Source organism: Amblyomma maculatum, chromosome 1, assembly GCF_055883805.1.
Source record: "Amblyomma maculatum isolate TAMU_Amacu chromosome 1, ASM5588380v1, whole genome shotgun sequence".
NCBI classification, from domain to species: Eukaryota; Metazoa; Arthropoda; class Arachnida; order Ixodida; family Ixodidae; genus Amblyomma; species Amblyomma maculatum.
The window spans coordinates 370325190-370343668 of record NC_139344.1 but is presented as its reverse complement, the minus strand read 5'-3'; the positions used below and the strand labels follow the sequence as shown (position 1 = coordinate 370343668).

The 18479-nt window shown below is 47.4% G+C and overlaps 1 protein-coding gene across 2 annotated transcripts in view; it reads right to left on the bottom strand.

The window, feature by feature from the left end:
* Hcf (Host cell factor) overlaps positions 1-18479 on the bottom strand; it is an 84235-nt gene that overhangs the window by 16838 nt on the left and 48918 nt on the right. For both annotated transcript variants that reach the window (XM_084591784.1, XM_084591785.1), the window contains exons 10-12: positions 13701-13992; positions 2791-2946; positions 2254-2504 (exon numbers count right to left, since the gene is read on the bottom strand). In XM_084591784.1, coding sequence (XP_084447910.1) covers positions 2254-2504; positions 2791-2946; positions 13701-13992 — 699 coding nt within the window. The remainder of the gene's footprint in view (positions 1-2253; positions 2505-2790; positions 2947-13700; positions 13993-18479) is intronic.

Genomic DNA, 18479 nt, shown 5'->3' with positions numbered 1-18479 from the left:
GCCAGTGCGTTCGCGGCACCGATCTCGCCGATAAAGGCACTCGCCGTACTAGGTCTCCTCAACGCTCGAAGATCCTTATCTTCTTATCCAATGCACTGACGAAATCGTCTAAGCTGTCACTGAAACTTCAGTGCCCAGCCGGCTTCGAGCTGTCAAAAGTGTCGCCTCCGCCGAGGTTAGGCCTAGCTTCCGCGGACGTCTCCACTGCACGCCGTTTCACTTTGCCGGTGACTTCCCTTGAACGCGTGGTTTGATCGGTACTTTCGACACTGAAAGTCACGTTTCTTCTCGGATTCTATCGCAGCGACGAGCACGAAGATGCATGAAATTTTGAAAACACGCCGAAAGAAAACTAGCGGGCCAGCGTGACAGCGAGCTACGCGTCGCATGAAGAGCAGACAAGCTATGGCCGCTTCCCACACTGACAGCCAATGGCGTGGTCGAAATCGCACCACGTGATTTAAATGGCCAGTGAAAATGCTAGGTTTGGGCGGCGAAACTTTTTTTTTTTATTACTTGCTGGGGGTTTGTGAAGCGGCAAAGCCAGCTTTAGGGAGAAAAAGCGTAGGCCTGCCGCCTTGCAAAATTTCAGTGGCGTGCGACGCCGCGATTTGACGCGTCACGCGCTTGAACATGGGTCGTATCTGCCCCTTCTTTAGCCACCTTGCGTGCTTTAACAGACTTTTTAAATGATTTCGCGACTGTTTTCGGCTCTGATATTTTTATATATTAAAGAGGAAGGATCAGTGTTGCTGAAACAGTCAAAATCACAAAAGTGACTTTTTTACTGAAAATCGCCGTTTTTCGACCCGCGTCTCCCCTTAAAGCCCGCAAATGATCCCCTGCTCGATCATTAATACAGCGCCCGGTCTGGCCAATGTAGGCCTTCCCACAGGTCAGCGGGATCTCATAAACGACCCCCATGCAGAAGTCGACAAACCGCTTAGCATGTTTTTTCTCACAACCGCTCGGTTTTCCAACACGCGAAATGCGTGAGCAAAGCTCCGCCATCTTCGGAGCGAAGAACACCACCGGCACGCCATGTCTGTTCGCCACTTTCTTCACGTGGTGTGCAACCTTATGCATATACGGTACCACAACAGGTTTAACCGTATTTCTCACCGGAGCAGTTTTCTTTCTAAACGTGGCTCGCTTGGTTTTCCGGAGCAGGGCTTCCGTCACTGACATAATGACCGCGCAGGGGTAACCAGCAGACAGCAACCGCTGTATTTGCCTATTAAAACTCGACTGCGCAGCATGAGGGCACGACTTCGTGAGGGCAGACCCTCTGGAAGGCAGAGATCAGTTTTCTTGATCGGGTTTTGTGATATTCCTTGATAATGTTTTGTAATATTCCTGATATTTTTTTTCTCTGTCTTTATGTGATTGTTATGTACTGCGCATGACCCCTTTTCAGCATATATTTGCTGTTATTGCTGCAATAAACCAGATGTGAGTTAGCGCGTGTCCTGTGTCTTCTCTTGTGTGTCTCTTCCCGTGCGCTTTATCTTCAGTCAAGTTACAATGCACCATCTAGCCTAACTTCAAGTTTTGTTAAACTCTGTTATAAGAGACATTTGAAAATGGTTTGGTTGGTTTTCCTATATTTGACATGTTAACAACATTGCATACAAGAGACATGGTTACAAGAGACACTCTGTTACTATGGAAAACTTTTGCAGGTCCCCAAAGTAACTTCTTCACCATTTATAAGAGAGACATTTAACCCACGTACACTCATGCAATGCAGCTAACTCGTACCAACTCATATGTGTGGCAGTTCAGATTTCCTTATCTAAATTCTGTTCCATATCAGTGCCCTTTTTGTTGCAATATGTCAAGAACCGAGGAGGAGTGCCTCCTTGACTGGAAAGTCAAAATGTCCCTGCTGTTTCAGTCACACAGGAATGTGATGACAGTGTCTGAAATGTCCCATGTTGACCTCCCAGTCAAGAGGAGGCCCTCCTTCTCAGTTCCTGACATATTGTGACATATTGCAACAAAAAAGGACACTGATATAAAATAGAACTTGGCTAAGGGAATTTAAACTGCTACACATACGAGTTGGTAAGAATTTTTGGTTACAAGAAATCTTTTTCGGGTCCCTTAAGTGTCTCTTGTAATGAGGTTTTACTGAATCAAATCAACATAGAAAACTACTGCTCCGTCTCCTTCGAGTTCGTCAACATCCAGGATCAACCGTATACCAAGGAAACCAAAGTATCTGCCAAAGCTAAGCTAAGCAACGCGCACCTGAGTGACAACCGTGAGTGGGGCGGCCGACCTGCTCGCAGAGCCAGTGGTGGGGACGATTGTGAGCACCTTCTGGGCGGGACTCACACCCGGCTTGGTTTGGATGGTGATGGCGCCACCGCTGGGCAGCAGCCCCTGTGCGGGCAGGGCCACAATCTGACCGCCGCCGGCCGCCGCACCTCGGCCCCGACCAGCCGGCATTGTGATGGTGATCGGGGAACTGCTGCTTGTCAACTGCGTAAGGCCAGGGCCTGCAGAGGGCACGCGTGCACACAAAACGTCCGACGCCAACAGTTAGGTATTGCACAAACCGCAGTCAGTGTGAAAAGAAAAGGAGAAAAAAACAAAACAACAACAACGAAGGTTTCTCTGTAAAGTAACCCCCAGACTGGAGCAATCCACTCGGGCCAGCCCGAGAAGGAAAAACCTTCAACATCCGATTCGTAAGAAATGAGAAGACACACACACCCCAACCCAAGTAAGCAACGCGAGAACACTGAGCAACAAAAAGCACAAGCCTCATAAGTTGGCGCTTACGAGAGCCAGCTGCCGTGGTCAGAAGAGTGAACGCTTGCTGGCCCGTCAAGCCCGCCGATGAAACTACGATCATCTTCACCCCACCCGGCGATGAGATAGAGTTGAGCTGTCCGCCAGTTGATAGTGGAAGTACGTTCACCGACGTTGTCTTGGCACCTGCACAGAGTGCACTCAATCAGCAATCAGCGATTCAAAAGACTGGAGAAAATGCTGTCACGTGTACAGAGCATTTTTTTTTTAAAGATAAATAAATCCCCCACAATTGTTTTGTGAACAAACATTTATTGTGCTCAACGCTTTTCTATTTTAAGAAAATTTGGATGTATAAGGATCAGTTGCGAGACACTTTACACCTCTACCAGTGGTGTGTTGCAGTCGTTTCAACTTGGCAGCAGAGCCTATATGTGTACGATTAAATCACAACATGTCATTGCCTGCTCTGCTTCTCACAATTGCCTAATCAAATTGCGTCAATCGCGTTTTTTTTTTTTTGTAAGCAAAACCATTTAATGGCCCACTGTGTGGCAAATTGTGCTCCACAAAATTTGATGGCAGAACATCAAGGCAGCTAGTTCAGAGCAATTTTAGCACAATATTGCATTTCGGAGCAGAGAAATCAGTTTGAAGGTAATGAAGCCAATGGAGGAGCACTTCCACCCCTAGCAAGACCAAAACTGGGAGCTTCTTTTGTTCTCACATCACAGAGAAAGAGGGGGGGGGGGGGGGGGGGGGTACAAAACTTTCAGGTAAAATCCAATGAATCCTTTCTTGCAGGTCTTGCAGTAGAGTAAAATCTCATTGATAAGGCTTAAAAAAATGCAGGGAAAAACCTATTGTCTTGGAAAAATATTATTTGAACTGGTCAATTTTGAAAAATTTAACTAGTGAATGAGGTTCAAAGGCGTTTAGAATCGACACTTTCGTCACACAGTAGATAGCATTTCGTGACATCAAGGAACAGCTCTTTTTAGTTCTTGCAGAATTCAGTCCGCATTTACGTTGTTCTACACGTAGAAGAGATTTAGTAACAAATCCGGTTTGTAGATGGTAAAAACAGGTTCGGATCGCTTCCTTGGTTGCTTTCAGATGCTTCGCCCCCATTGCAGTAGTGACATGTGGCAAAGCCATCGCAATGGCTGGCAATCACTGCATTTTTGCTCATGCTCCGTCCTTCAGACCGCACCCACTCATGTGTAAGCTCCAAGTTTGGCCCCTTCGCACGTTGGGATATGTCTGGATCACGCTTAACGTATTATGCAACTACAAATTGTTAAAACTAAAAGCAGTATGTGAGAAAATGTGTTATGTGGCAAAGTATTAAGCGAGAGAAAAATAGTGTAACTCTATGAATGATTTTTTACTGCCCTCGATTCTAAACGTATTAAACGGGAAACTGCATGAACCGGTAACGTATCAATGAGGTCCTACTGTAGTAGTCATTGCAAGCTTAAAAAATTTGCCGGAGCTGCTTTGCTGAGGGGGGACACGGGTCTTTCAGACCAAAAAGCCGCGAAAAAATCACTTTTTAGAAAATGTGATTTGCGAAATTAGTAGCTCTTTATCTACCTATCTACTAAGTTTTTCATCTCTAGGATCGGTATTTTAGTCACGATGCCAATTTATATAATCGATGCCGCCCAAATTTGGGTCGAAAACAGCCTTCGAAACAACCATTTTCCGCGAGACATAGCTCCCATTTCGTGCGCGGCACCGTAGCCATCTTGGTCTCATTCGAAGAGCCGCCTTTCGTCTTCAAATTGCCGCCTCTGCTGTTTACATTCGCCCCATTGATCATGGCAAAAACGAAAATGTGGCATTTGCAATCCCACTGGCTTTCGGGGTGCACGTGACGATAAGGCGTCATCGCATTGGTGGAGCTGGCCGATGGCGTCTGCTCGGCGTGCCCGAGCCGTGGGTAGACGGCGGAGACGTGACGCCAGCGGCACTTGGTTCCGAACCGCAAGGTGCATAGTTGATTAATCTCAAATGATGCCCTGCTCTAGCTGTGCGCGCTCATGCCGTGCGCCGAACAATCGCGTGTATGGACCTGAAGTAGGCCTAGCGTGTTCCCCAGCAAGGGAAACTGCTACTGCTAGCACCAGCCAGGACAGTGATATCGCAGGCCGCAGATGAGTAGAAAGATAAGCTCAAAACAAAAAAAGCTTGAACTCGCGCCAACTTCAGCAACGAAGCGGTAGTCGGATTGTTTTCGTGACGATGACGACAGCGCGGCAGACAGTCCGCCTGGCGCGGCAGAGTTCACGATCGTCAGATCTAAATAGTTTGCCGAGACTGGCGAAGTGTAAAACATACGGCGGCGATATTCGCATTTAAAAAAGTGAACGGGGATAAGGAATCGCCGTCAAACTTACTCTCCAATGCGTAAACTGCGGGACACGCAGTCTTCGTAGAGCTCGCCGCGCGTTTGCGCCGATCGGGTCTCGTTCATAGTCCTTAGGGAATTCACTTGCTTCCAGTGCAATGCAGAGCACAGGGAAGCAGCAAACAGCTCCAAATTACATTTCTTTTCCGCAATAAACGTTCCTCACTGCGGTCTTGATGCGAGGACGTAGCAAAACGACATACGTAAAAAAAAAAAAAAAAAAAAGTGACAACTGAATGTGCTGCAACTGCAAATCAAAATGAAAGAGGCGACACTTGGACGTTGGAAAGCAAAGAGACTACATTCCTGGAGGTTTATAGCCATTTTAAATTGTAAACGTGTGCATTGCACCAGTGAATGTCTGAGAGCAGAGAGGAAGCGTGCTTCCTCTGCAGCTTTTCAGACTGCAGCAAAACGAAAGCAGAAGGGCAAACCCAATGCAGATTACTGTCCAGGAGCCTTCTAGGCCACAGTGGTCTGCATTTCTACAGTTTGTGTTTGATTAAATTAGTGTTTGACATTGCAATTCGTTTTTTTCCATTTTTCTCAAAATGAAAATTTTGCCTACCCTTCTATTTTGCGGGTGGCATTGTGGCTCTCCTACTCGTTAGATTGTAATTTTTTTTTTACTGGCTCGTGAGTGTTCAGGAACACAATAAAGCTATTATACCAGGTCTTAACTGCATGAAAAATTTTTGAACATAAGAAGATGTAGAAAGGGGGTGGTTGCACTTGTGAAGCTGAAACTTAAAACTTCAATAACTTTGGTTTGTAGTAAGGCAGGAGCACAAAACTTGTTTTATTGTGTTCCTTAGACATTCAGGAACAGATCCATGTGCATTTTAGCAATTTCCCTTCAGTAGATATTTTTACAAGCTTCCCGCAAGTCTGGAACAGCAAAGTTGCTGTAACTACTCAGCAAATTTATGTAGAAGAAAACTAACAACATATTTGAAACCAGCACAAGAATTTACATAAACCCTGCAAATTTCATACTGAAAGGACAAATACAGTCAAAACTCGATTTAACGAAACCCGATTTAACGAAAATCTCGATTTAACGAAGGTATCCTAATTCCCCCTCAGACGCCCATAGGGTTCAATGCTTTGACTAACCCGAAATAACGAAACCGATTCCGTGATCTGTCCCGATTTAACGAACCTTTTTTCGAGAAATAAAGGTAAAAAAGTGTTAATTTTTGGTCTATTTTGTAGACAGCACCCCAGACATTGCTGCGGCCATTGCTCACAAAGCGCACGCAGGCAGAGATCACCGACTTCTTTGGCGGAAAATAAATTTGTAGTCCCCTCGGGCCTTTCTTGTCGAGTAAGAATTTTTGTTGTTTCTTTTCATACGCGCTAGCGGCGCCGGTCGTGGTGTTGGCGCTACCCACTCGAAAGTAGCGCCGGGGGTCATGACGATGACCATACGGACCCCCAAAGATTGCGCTAGTTGTATGATTACCAACTTTGGCGCCAATTTGTCATTAGCTGTGTGGCTTGCCGTCCCGTCGGCGGTATTTAGGGAAGATTGTTGCGCCGCTAGCCGAACCGTCCTTTGGGTCGGTGCTACCGGCGTGAATTCGTCACGCGCGAGTGCGACGAAAAGTGAAAATGGTACGTGCTAACCGATACGACCGCGATAAGCTGGTACGGTTTATGCGGATGCAAAATGCATTATGTTCAATGGGTGCTCAGTCGGGGACTTGACTTTACTACTTTTAAAACGAAAGTACTGTTTAAGCGGGTACGTTTTAACGAGGTTTTACTGTAATCGAATGGACTGAATTATGTGCCCAAGAAATGCCTCATTCAATTTAACGAAGTTCTCAATTTAACGAAATAATTCACGGCTCCCCTCAACTTCGTTAAATCGAGTTTTAACTGTATTAAAAAAATTTTGCTCAAGACCCATGTCCCCCCTTAAAAATTTGCTGTCATTTCCAAGGGCCTACTGCACATCCTAAAGCTAAGGAAATTTTTAAGAAGTCATTATATAGGTCATGAATGAATAACAAAGTTGGGAGAAAAAAAACAATGTGGGAGTAATTAGTTTACATCTGATCTAATTGCTAGTCTATCAGACTTTATCGAAAACAGAAAGCTTTAGGATGTAGCTGAAAAAAATGATACCAAGTTCAATAAAATCCGTGCATGCAAACATTATGAAAAGTTCCGTAAGGCAAGGTTTTTTACCAAATAAACAAAGCTGAGAAAACTGCATTCAAAGTTTTACTCACTGTGCCCCTTTTGTTTTCCAATCACATGGAAAGATTTAATGCTTTAGCATGCAGCCCAGTTATTGGTGAACAAAATGACACCAAATTTACATAAATCTGTTCATGTAATGGCTGTGAAAATCTATGTATGGCATTGGCACTTGACAAAAAAAAGATGCTCAGAAAGTCGCTTGCTACAGTCTCTGAATCTTAAATCATTCACATAAGTCCTGGGCAGTAGTCTTGGGTTTTGTCAGGCCTGTGCCTCTTGGCCATCTTCTTCACCTTTTCACAATCGGTGTGACCCTTATCAGACCTGCACAGCCTCTGTTTTATCTTTTTCAAGGCTCCTACGAATGAGGCACCTGCCAAGGCTATAACCAAGCTGCTCTGCAACAGCTCTGCTGGTTGCTGCCATCCCTTGATTGAAGCGAGAAACTGCTTCTGCAACAGCCCTTTGAACAGCCAGCAAAGAGTTATGCATGTTTTTAGAGCATTGGCTCACGATGACAGAGTGCAGGCACTCGATAGCATTCTGTGTCATGCCATCTTTGCAGCGCTTCAAAATGGCCTCGTCGCCCAGCCTGGCAAAAACTGGCTCAAGCGCAGTGCGAACATGGCCTGGCAGAGGGTTTTTGTGTGGTGGAGGCTCCACCTGGTTTGCCAAAGCACGACTGAAGGCACACCATGAATCAACTCCTTGAGGACAGCAACTGTGATCTGGGGCTTCATCTGTTGAGGTCAGGTACAACAGCGTAGCTTGCACTGCCTTTTTCATGCCTGCGACGTCGTGGCTATGGCTCCGCAAGGCATACCCATAGTAACTGGCGATCTTTTTTATCTTTTCTTGGGTAAGGTTGCCCTTTCCACCAAGAGGTTGCCCTTGTACCCATAGTAATTGGCGATCTTTTTTATCTTTTCTTGGGTAGGGTTGCCCTTTCCACCAAGAGGTCGCCCTTGTGCCTTCTTTTTCTCAACCAAGTTGCGAAGAGCCGTCCCCATCCGCTTGTGGACATGGTTGAGGAAGTCCTTTTCGATGGATATATATATCCATACACGTCTTCCTGGGTCAATGCATGAAATGTGCGGCTATCACCATCCGAAAGTATGGTTGTGTACTACAACCCATTTTTTTCCCAAGGGCCTATTGAATAAAATCATAGCTGCTTCGGTCTCCATTCGTCCGGCATTGCAGTCAATGTTCTTCATACACTTGTGGTTCACAGCCCAGTCACCGTAACCATCATCCCTGGGATCAGGTGCCCCTTGGCACCCACGACAGTACCTCGAAAGCACAACATGGTCCAGTACAAGGCCAGTGTACAGTTCTATAATGCAGCCAACTGCAATATTTGAATTGTGGCCACGCGTTTTCCATGTGCCATCAAATATCACGTCTACATTTCCTGTTGGGTTCAGGAAGTCTTTGTATATGTCCTTCACCACTTTGACACTTGCTGCTTCTGTAGCAGTAGCAACTGCCTGGCAAGCTTTCACCATGGTGTTCATGTGCCCCCTGAAAGTTTTGTGGTGAAGTCCTCGGTGGGAGAGGTTCATTGTTGCACAAAAATCCGCTAGAGCAGTCACTCCCTTCCCTATACTTTGTATGCCTTTCATCGCCCGCAGATTTACTTCAAAGGGTGTGATGCTAGATTTCCCACTCGTGGCGACGAAAAGTGCCGCTCGGCGAAATCGCAATTCGAACATGTGAGCACTAACTTCACAGCTAAGCCATACTCTCTTCCACTGCATTTCGAGAGTTGAACACTGGCCATCCCACACTTGCTGCAGCTTGTGGATGCAAACAGCTTCTTCAGTATGCTCATATCAACAATTATGTACTCAGTGCCGCGATCGTCATCTACACTTACTGTGCTGATGTTCATCAGCTCGAACTTGCGGGAAGTCGCGGACTTCTTCGCCAATGACGTCTTGGCGTTATCTGCGCATTTTCCGCGTCCCGCGCACTCCGCCTCCGTAAAAAACACTGTGTCCAAATGTTGAACACGCGAGCTCGGTTTAGCCGCGTCCGTCGGCGCTGAAGCGACGTGCGGAAACGCCGAAGCCGTCGTTAGGCTTAGCTCAGCCGGCTGGGCCGCTTCCGACGACACAGAATTTGAAGCGACTTGCAGAGCATCAAAAGTCGATATTTTCGACAGGCTAAGTCCAGGCGCATCCACTGGAACCGCAGACACTTGCGGTAACACCGAAATTGACGCCGATCGGCACGGTCCAGCCGCGGCGTCCACCAACGAAGCTGACATCGACGATGTCAGTCCAGCCGCGTCCATCGGCAAAACTGTGGTCGACGAGTTCAATCCAGCCGCATCCGCCGACGGCCCTGCAGCTTGCGGCAACACCGAAGCTGTAGTTCTCGATGTGGCACTCTTCTTATTCCACGCGCGTCTCTTTTTGCCGACTGCTTTTCGCGTGCTTGCTTTCAAGCGCGCCATCGAGACATGCGGAACAGACACCAGGCAGGCAAATACACACGAAAACAATAACTTCGAAGCTAAGAGGAACGAGTTAATAGTCAAAATATTTACAGGAACGATGAGAAAAAATGCAGAACAAGAAATGCTAGGAAACAAAGAGGAGCGCAAAAAACCACGTGCCAGCGGGCGAAAGCAGACGACGAAGAGTCGGCAACGCGTATCGCGGGAGGCGAGGCATGCGTCAGGGCCAATCAGAGAGCGCCTCGGAGAGCGCTCGCTTTACCCAATCAGCGGCTGTCTCGCGACGATTCACCCCTTGCGGACGGATGCTGAAAGCTCCGCTGTGCGAAAACCTACAGCGTGTTGAGAGCTTTCAAACGAGACCAAGATGGCGCCTATCGATTCGCGCCGCGCGGAGCTACGGCGGCTTGAAAATGGTGCAAATTTTCGCGTTTGGCGTTCAATTTCGGCTCACCGACGTTTCTAAATTGCCGTTTTTTTTTAATACTTTGAGTAGGAATTGAGCTATAATATTTTGTAGAGGCATAGTCGGGACATTGAAGACTTCAAAACAGCAATTTTTGAAAATTGCCATTTTTGACCATTTTTCGCGATTTTAAGACCCGCGTCCCCCCTTAAAATATACAACCGACACTGCCGGCACCTCGAGACACGCCGCCACTTGCGATTGGTCCAGCTGTCATGACGTCGTCGTGAGGACCCGAGACGCTGCCAATATGCATCCTGCGCTGGGCGGTATGTAGATCGCAGCTGTCACAGCTCTCTGCGACGCTATAAAAGCTGTTGCGGCACGCTAAAGTGACTATCTGGGTCTTGTCGTATGTATACGTACCAGATATGGCCGCAAACGACGCAGCATCAACGAAGCGAAGGTCAACCATCAGTGTCTACTGGCATCGAAATGAGGCTCTGGCATGTAGAACGGCATTTTGCAAAGCTGCGTATGTTTTTATTAGCCGAAATTAGATGTATGTGTGGGAACGTTTCAACGACGAAGCGCTTCTAACATTACCTTTCCGCTCGGAGGCAGATTCAGGCATCCCTAACACTCTGCCTAGTAGAGAAGTGACGAAACTCATTGAGGTGTTTGCTTGTTGCCTGGCTAGCTGCGTGAGAACAGAGTACTTGGTGTATTCTTGATTGTGGTGTAGAGTGTTTTCGATTCTTTCGAGACATGGTGAGACCGATGATTCAGAACTGCATGTTCCAGCAACATATTTTGAACATCGCATCGCTTCCCGAAATGTTTACATACAAATAAGATTCAATTACCAGCAAAATAGCGTTGTCACTGCTGCACTTGCCGGTATTGAAGCTTGGTCGCACTTTTTTCCTTGAAAGTTTGTGCTACAGTTCCGTGTTCAGCGAAAATTACGCCCAAAGGCAGCAGAGCGCCACCGAAGAGCTGGCGCTAGTAAATTTGCCAGCGATGCCAAACTTGACATGTTAAAATGATTTCAGCGCACAAAATAGTGCACATAGGCATCCAGAACATTAGGTGCAACTCGTGAGAGCAGGCAGCAAGCTCCAATGGTGAAGAATTTGTAATTGTTAAAACGGTAACAATGGCCTGTATACTTCGAATCATCCCTCCTTATGAATGCGATGAGTCTTATGAGTCTTAGGCGCAACCGAGTGGTTAGCGTAGAGAGCTACGGAGTAAGAGGTACAGAGTTCGAAGCGCGCTAGTGCTGCAGTTAATTTTTTCGCAAGTTTCTTGTTTAGCTTTCTTTAATGTAGTTGAAGTGCTTTGTTACTTTTCAGCTTTTACTTTTTATCCGAGGCGTTTTTTTTTTCGCCGGGCGACCAGTGCCACCAGCGCAGCGTGTGCCAGTATGCCGCGCCCCAGTACACAGTCTCCAGCGTCATACAAGGCCCATAATCAGGTATGGCACTAGGGCGCTGGGACCCAGTGGCACTGGTTTTTGCAATAGGGATGCGGCAGTGGAATATGCTATTTTAGCTTTCATATGTGCGTTAATCCACAGCAGTATATTCGCAATATTGCTTTGTATGGTTATGCTCGAGTGGTAACTATACGGAAAGCTTGACGCAATGGATAGTCGTGGCTCGCAGCCGTTGGTGGAAACCCTCCTTCCGAAAGGGAACTGCTCAAATTCGCTCGTGGTCAATAAAAGAAAAAATAAAAAAATTCGGACACATGTCCGCTGCTTGTCTGCAATTTTTTTCGCGCGAATAATCGTATTTTCGCGTAGGGCATTATATTCTTTCACAACAGGTGTTTATATATTGTTAGAAAATAGCTCTGCCAGGCGCATTGCAGCTGCTCTCACAATAAAACATACGGAATTCAGCAATTATTGCAGTTTCCATTGCCCAGTAATATGGTCGGTGTAAACTTGTCGCTTTTCACAGAAGCGACCCACTGCGCTCTGCGCTTTTAGTCTTGTGGGAACTTGTGGAAACTGACATCGTCGCAGCTGAAGGTGCTCGTACACCAGAAGGCAGAGCAGTACCGCATGTTGGGACGGGTGTTCAACTCAAGCGACACGTTGAATTTCCACAACCTTGAAGCACGAGCAACAACACAGGCTAAAAACGCACTCAGGCTGCTGGAAGCGCCTGGCCTATCCTCACGGTGACGTCACGCACGCCGGTGCCTGGTGAGGTTTCTCTCTTCACTCTCCTCCTCTCTTGCGTCATTGCGGGCAGCGGGAAGTTTGAACGATATGCTTTCAATCGCCGGTCGCTCTGGTGTTTTCGCAATAAGCGTAAAAGTAACTTCACAGACCTGACTAACAATGAGTCTACTTCAGTACAGTGGAAGGTGAGCAAGTTTGAAAACCATTGGAGTTTCCCTTTAAAGCGCAGTCAGGGCTAGTGGCCCTTTACCAGCGGTAGATTTTGGAGGGTTATGTTGCAATGGTGATGAGTGGAATTTAGTTCTAATTTCACTTTCAAGTCACCTTTGCCACTGTGAGATGCTGCTTCCGCGCGAATGATACGAATGCATGAGCATCACCGACCACTCATGCAAGCGAGTGAGCACATGCAACTGTGAAGCGGTTCACCCCCCTCCGATCACCCATGTTCCGCAGCACCGGCCGAACCAGCTGCTGGGCTACCAGCAGCACATGGGTGATGTCGCGCAACTGCCGATTGGCCTATGGCATCTTGCCTGGAGCTTGTTGCAGCTTGTTGTTGGCAGGCATGCGACACTATCTTGATAGGACGTGCCAACAAAATAAGACCCCACAGCGTGACAAGTGCTAGAGGGGTACAAGAATGGAAAGAATTGTTCACTCCACATGCCGTCAAGTCAACTTGCCTAAAGACATACCGTATTTAGTCGCATAATGAGCTCATTTTTTTTTTGTTATTGAGAAATTGGTCAGTTTGGGACCTGAATTCATTTTGTAGATTTTTTTTTTTTTTTTTTTTTGGGGGGGGGGGGGGGGGGGGGGGGGGGGGTCCCTTCTGCAAGCATGATAGGGCAGTGCCAACTAGTTCTTGTCACCACCACTCCACTGGGTGCAAATAAGCAACACACCAACATTCCCTTGGCATGCAACGTTTTGGGACAATTTTACGTCTGGTGCTAGGTTTTCAGTGGCTAGAGCCAGAGAATTGTTTTAATTTTCATGCCCAAAAATACTGCTGATTGCATTTAAAGAAAACGCTTCACCCTTCCTTTGAAACACTAAGAGGGTGTATTTCAACTACAAAGCAATGGTTTGACCGTGCAGCGCTCAAACGCCACAACAACACACTAAGAAGAGTGCAGGAAAAGTATGCTGCATTAACTTGACAACAAAAAGGCCTCCCAGCAACGACTCCTCCAAGCAACGACTCCTCCCAGCAACGACTCCTCCACCCTTGCCCCTTGCTTACCCTTGCCGGCCTCGACAGTGGCCGCAGCTGTGCCCATCACAGTGGCCTTGCCCTGCGGGTGGGTGGTGACCACCAGGATGCCACCAGGGCCTGCCTTGGCCCCCGCCTGCGTCAGTAGCTTGGTTGTTCCTGGCTGACCGCCCGCTTTTGGCGCAGCGATCACAATGGTCTGCTGCTGCTTTCCACCACTGCCCACCGTGGCCACGGAGGCGGGCGAGCCGGCCTTGGCCACCGTCACCATGTTGCTGGGCAGCGTACGGAGAATGGTCACCTTGGGGCTGCCCGCCGCACCCTGCACGTGTCATCGAAAAGAGAAATGTGAATGACCGCAACAACCACTTAGAGACAGAGGGTAGTCATCGAAAATACCGTTGAGACAGAGTAGTCATCGAGCATTAGAAGCCTTATGCTTAGCAGCTGCCTGACATAGCCTCCTCCGAGCAAAAGATGTGCGTTCTTTGATATACCGTATTTGCTCGAATCTAAGCCGGCCGTGATTGCAAGCCGACCCCCCAAAACTCGTGAACACCGGGGAAAAAAAAAAACCCTCGAATGCAAGCCGACAGAAAGAGACCACCCAGAACTAGAAAGACATTTATTCAATCAAATGAAGGCCGACTGATCACTCGTCGTCATCTTCCTCGCTGGAGGCTTCCTTATCACTGTCATCCTCCCACAGCGCGCTGTCCTCGGTACTATCCAGGGCGTTTGAAATGCAGCATTTATGGAATGACCGCACGATCATCTCCGCGGGAATATCTTCCCATGCTGCTGCAACCCATTTGGCCCCTTGACTTAGCGATGCGCGTTTAATGCGACCTGTCGGAGTGAGCTCGTGATCTTGTTCTGTCAGCCAATCAGTGTAGTACTTGCGCACCCTAGATTTGAAGGGTTTGTTGATGGCAACATCGAGTGGCTGAAGCTGACTGGTCATGCCGCCAGGTATTATAGCTACATCTGTCCCACCTCGTGAGAGTGCAGCCTTCACGCCGTCCGTCAAGTGTCCGCTGTACGAGTCTAAGACCAGGAGGGAGTCCCGACACAACAATGCCCCTGGTCGACGTTGCCACACGAGCCTAATCCATTCTTCGACCATTGCCGCAGTCATCCATCCGTTTTCGTGCACATGAACGATGACGTTTTTCGGGAGCACTTTTTTCGCAGGAAGAGTCTTCCGCATGAAGATGATGTACGGAGGCATCTTCCGTCCATCGGCAGTACAGCAAAGCATTACAGTTGAACGTTCCTTCTCGTAGCCCGCAGTACGCATTTTAACTTCTTTTGACCCCTTCTCGGCCACTGTGTACGCCATGGGCATATCGAAGTAAACTGGGGTCTGGTCGGCATTTCCAATTTGCCCAAGTGCGTACCCCTTTTCAAGCCTCTTCTTTATGACATACCGTTGAAAAGAAATTAATTTCTCTTCAAAATCTCCGGGCAGCTTCTGGCACACTGACGTTCGTCGCCGCAGGCTGAAACCAAACCGCTTCATAAACCTTTGAAGCCAGCCTCTGCTTGCCTTGAACGTAGTGCGCGGGATGCCTCGTGCTTTCGCGACCTCCCTTGCCTTCGCCTGAATAACTTCCGTAGTAACAGGAAGTGTTCCAGCCCTCTGCGTCTTAACAAACTTGGCGACTTCTTCTTCCATCACCTCATGGCGACGGCCTCTGCGGGGTCCGGAAAATGCCATTCAGGCTGCAGCGCAGTTGAACAACTGGTCCCGTTGTTTTCGCCAGCGGAGGATATTTGTTTCGTCCACGCCATACTCTCGCTGTGCTTGAAGGTTGGACGAGCTTTCCGCCGCAAGCACAACTTTCCGCCTGAAAGCAGCGGTATAATGACACCGCTAATTTGTAGGCGCCATCGCGTCGGGAAACGAAGTTCACGAATCGAAAGAACCGCACGGAGAGTCCACGGACAAACTAGCAATTGCTGTAGGCCTACCCACAGGCCAACGCTAGTCACCTGCGCAATACCGCAATGGCGATTGTGCAGCCACATCCTCGAATCTAAGCCGACACTGCAGTTTCGTATTCGGAATTTCAGTAAAAACTATCGGCTTAGATTCGGATAAATACGGTACTATCCCCAACTATGGTGCAGAAGAAAAGCGTTTGTAGATTCAGGAAATCTGCGAACAAAAATGCATGAATGGTGAAAATGTCGTGTATAACAGTACAAAATAGGTCCCCATGCGAGTCTGCGTGAAGTAACTGCACGGTGCAGAAGTATAGGATGAAGTGTGCGTGCCGGAAGCACGAACGCAAGCCTCCTATACAGAAAAAGAAGCGATCGGCGGCAAATCGAACAAAGCGAGGACCAGGTCGGCAAAAACGCTTCTCGAAAGTATCAGCACAACGTGCAGTCTGTCCGAAAGGCAAAGAAACGGAAGCAGCGGTGAAAGCGACAAGGATATCGCATTTATGTTTCGATGTGGTACGACTCCAACAAATGGAAGTCTCCAGACGCGCGAAAAGCTCGGCTGATGCACTTGCACAGCGGTATGGATATGCCCCAACGCACCTTACGAAGATCACGACGGAGATATGTCGCAGGAGGCCGACCCGCCCTTGGAATCGATGCTAGGAAGTGAACCCGAAGACCCGGCGCCGTCAACCAATGTCGCAGTGCAGTCCCGATACGGGGAAAGTTCCGTTTTCGCGACAGCGGGTGACGTCGATGCGGCGCGAGCTCTCGATTGTGACGGCGAACGTTTGTGCAACCGGAACAGCGCCATTCCATGGCACCTTGGCCCGAAATCGATCCCCAGCAGTTAATCCGAGGTCCCGGCTCCATCGACTAGCCGTGACATCGCGATGCACGATGCAGTTCTGATACGGAGAAACTTAAGGTTTTTGTGATGGCGAGTGATGCACTGCCAGGCTTACGGCAAATGTTTCCCTAATCCAGTTCACACCATTCAGGTGCCTGGAACCGCGTTCAGTGCCCTCGGAAAAAACCCAGAAGGAAGCATGCAGCGTAGCGATACGGTATTTCAATGCAGAGGCATTTTGATGGGCGAAAAGTAGCTGTGCAACTTCAATGTCAGTTTCCTCAAAAGTGCCTTTTGACCCAACTGTCCTGCTTGCAGAAAGCGTAGCCCAGCAATGGCTTGATGGATTTTCATGAGCTTTGTTGGTAATTTCTTTATGCAGTGACATTCCCATATATTCAAAATATGGTGTCATTCTTTTACTTTTTAGAGATTTTGATATGGTGAAAATGAGTGCATTATGCAAGCATGGATGTTATGTTCTGTGTAAAACAAAGTCAAGCTGATAAAAATATTTGGGGAATGTCACTGCATGAACCATTCATATGGCTAAAATATAAGACCAACTATGGGCTTCTACCACGTTTTTTTTGTCACGCCAGGCTTTCTGCAAGTTTGGTAAACAATGATGCAAATATAAATTTCTAATGTCAAAACTACTAAAATATCTTAATGAAACTTTGCAATTAGCCATTCAGCACAGTTTCCAATAAGCATGCCAAGTTTCATTGCTCTACTACAAAAATTAAAGAATTTGACTTCGATCCCCATGTCCGCCTTTAAGTTAAAAATGAACTGTCGTTCGCCAAAAGCATTTCCTCGAGGGTCAGAATTGACACATTAATTTTACCGAAGCGCTATGTTTATAGCATGAATGTTTGTCCAACTCGCGGGCGAAGAGGTCGAAACCTTGGCTATTGCCCTACTGGTGCATCAGTTTACTTCGCAATAACTTAAATGAAGCTCGCTGCACCTTCGTTCTAAAATAAGCACAAGTTCCAGCTTTGCAAGGGCATGAAAAACTTTTCTGAGATGAGCATGTCTGCTATGAATAAGCAAATGTGAGCTAGCATTTACTTTTATCGCTTACTTAAAGGTGCTATTAGCTTCTCAAACTTTACTCAGCCAATGCTCACCTTGTTAGCATCCCTGTCCAATCCTCAGGGAGTGGATACAAAGAAGCATAAAGCACTAAAACTTGTTATAAATTTTCTTAACATCGTTGTGCATGTGTTTGCTCTCTAGCTCTTTACGCGTGTATCGCATACACTGGCTTGGCCCCATCGGCACCGAACACTGCGTTTTCACAGACAGTTGTGCGCCAGCATAGCCCATATTCTCACAAAATGAGAACTGAAATAGATGAGACAAGCTTCTTCAGAGCTAACTCCCCAGCCTAGCTGCGAATCTAGCCTACCTTTCCAGAGCCTAGCGTACCACAGCCTCATGAACAATTCAGTGGGGAATATTTCGATTAATGGAGAACGCGTGTCTATTACCTACCAAGGCTTTTCAGTTGATAGATACCACTTCCCACAGAAGAATGTCTTCAGCCCGCAATTAGCTTCCATCCCAAAGAGCTTATACAAGGATGCCATCATTGATAGAGAGCGCCACTGAGTGCTTCGATTCATAGTGCTTATACAGCGTTCAGTATTTCGAGCATATACTAAATATTGACACATGCCATTCAAAGAAGACGACGGAGAATTGAACGGGCGTTAGGGAAATGACGAAGAAGTGGGACTGCTCCGTCTCGTGCTGACCTAACTGGTTGTCGGTGTTCCTCGGTGCCAGAGTACCTTCTGCATAACGTTACGTTACAATAATATTAGATTTTCGATGCAGGAGAAAAGGTGCCCGTGTGCTGTGCGACGTCAGTGCATGTAAAAAAAACCCCCAGGTGGTCTGAATTTCTGGAGCCCTCCATTATGCCATTTCTCATAGCCTGAGTCGCTTTGGTACATTAAAGCCCATAAACCAAAATTAGGGGACAATTAAGTTTC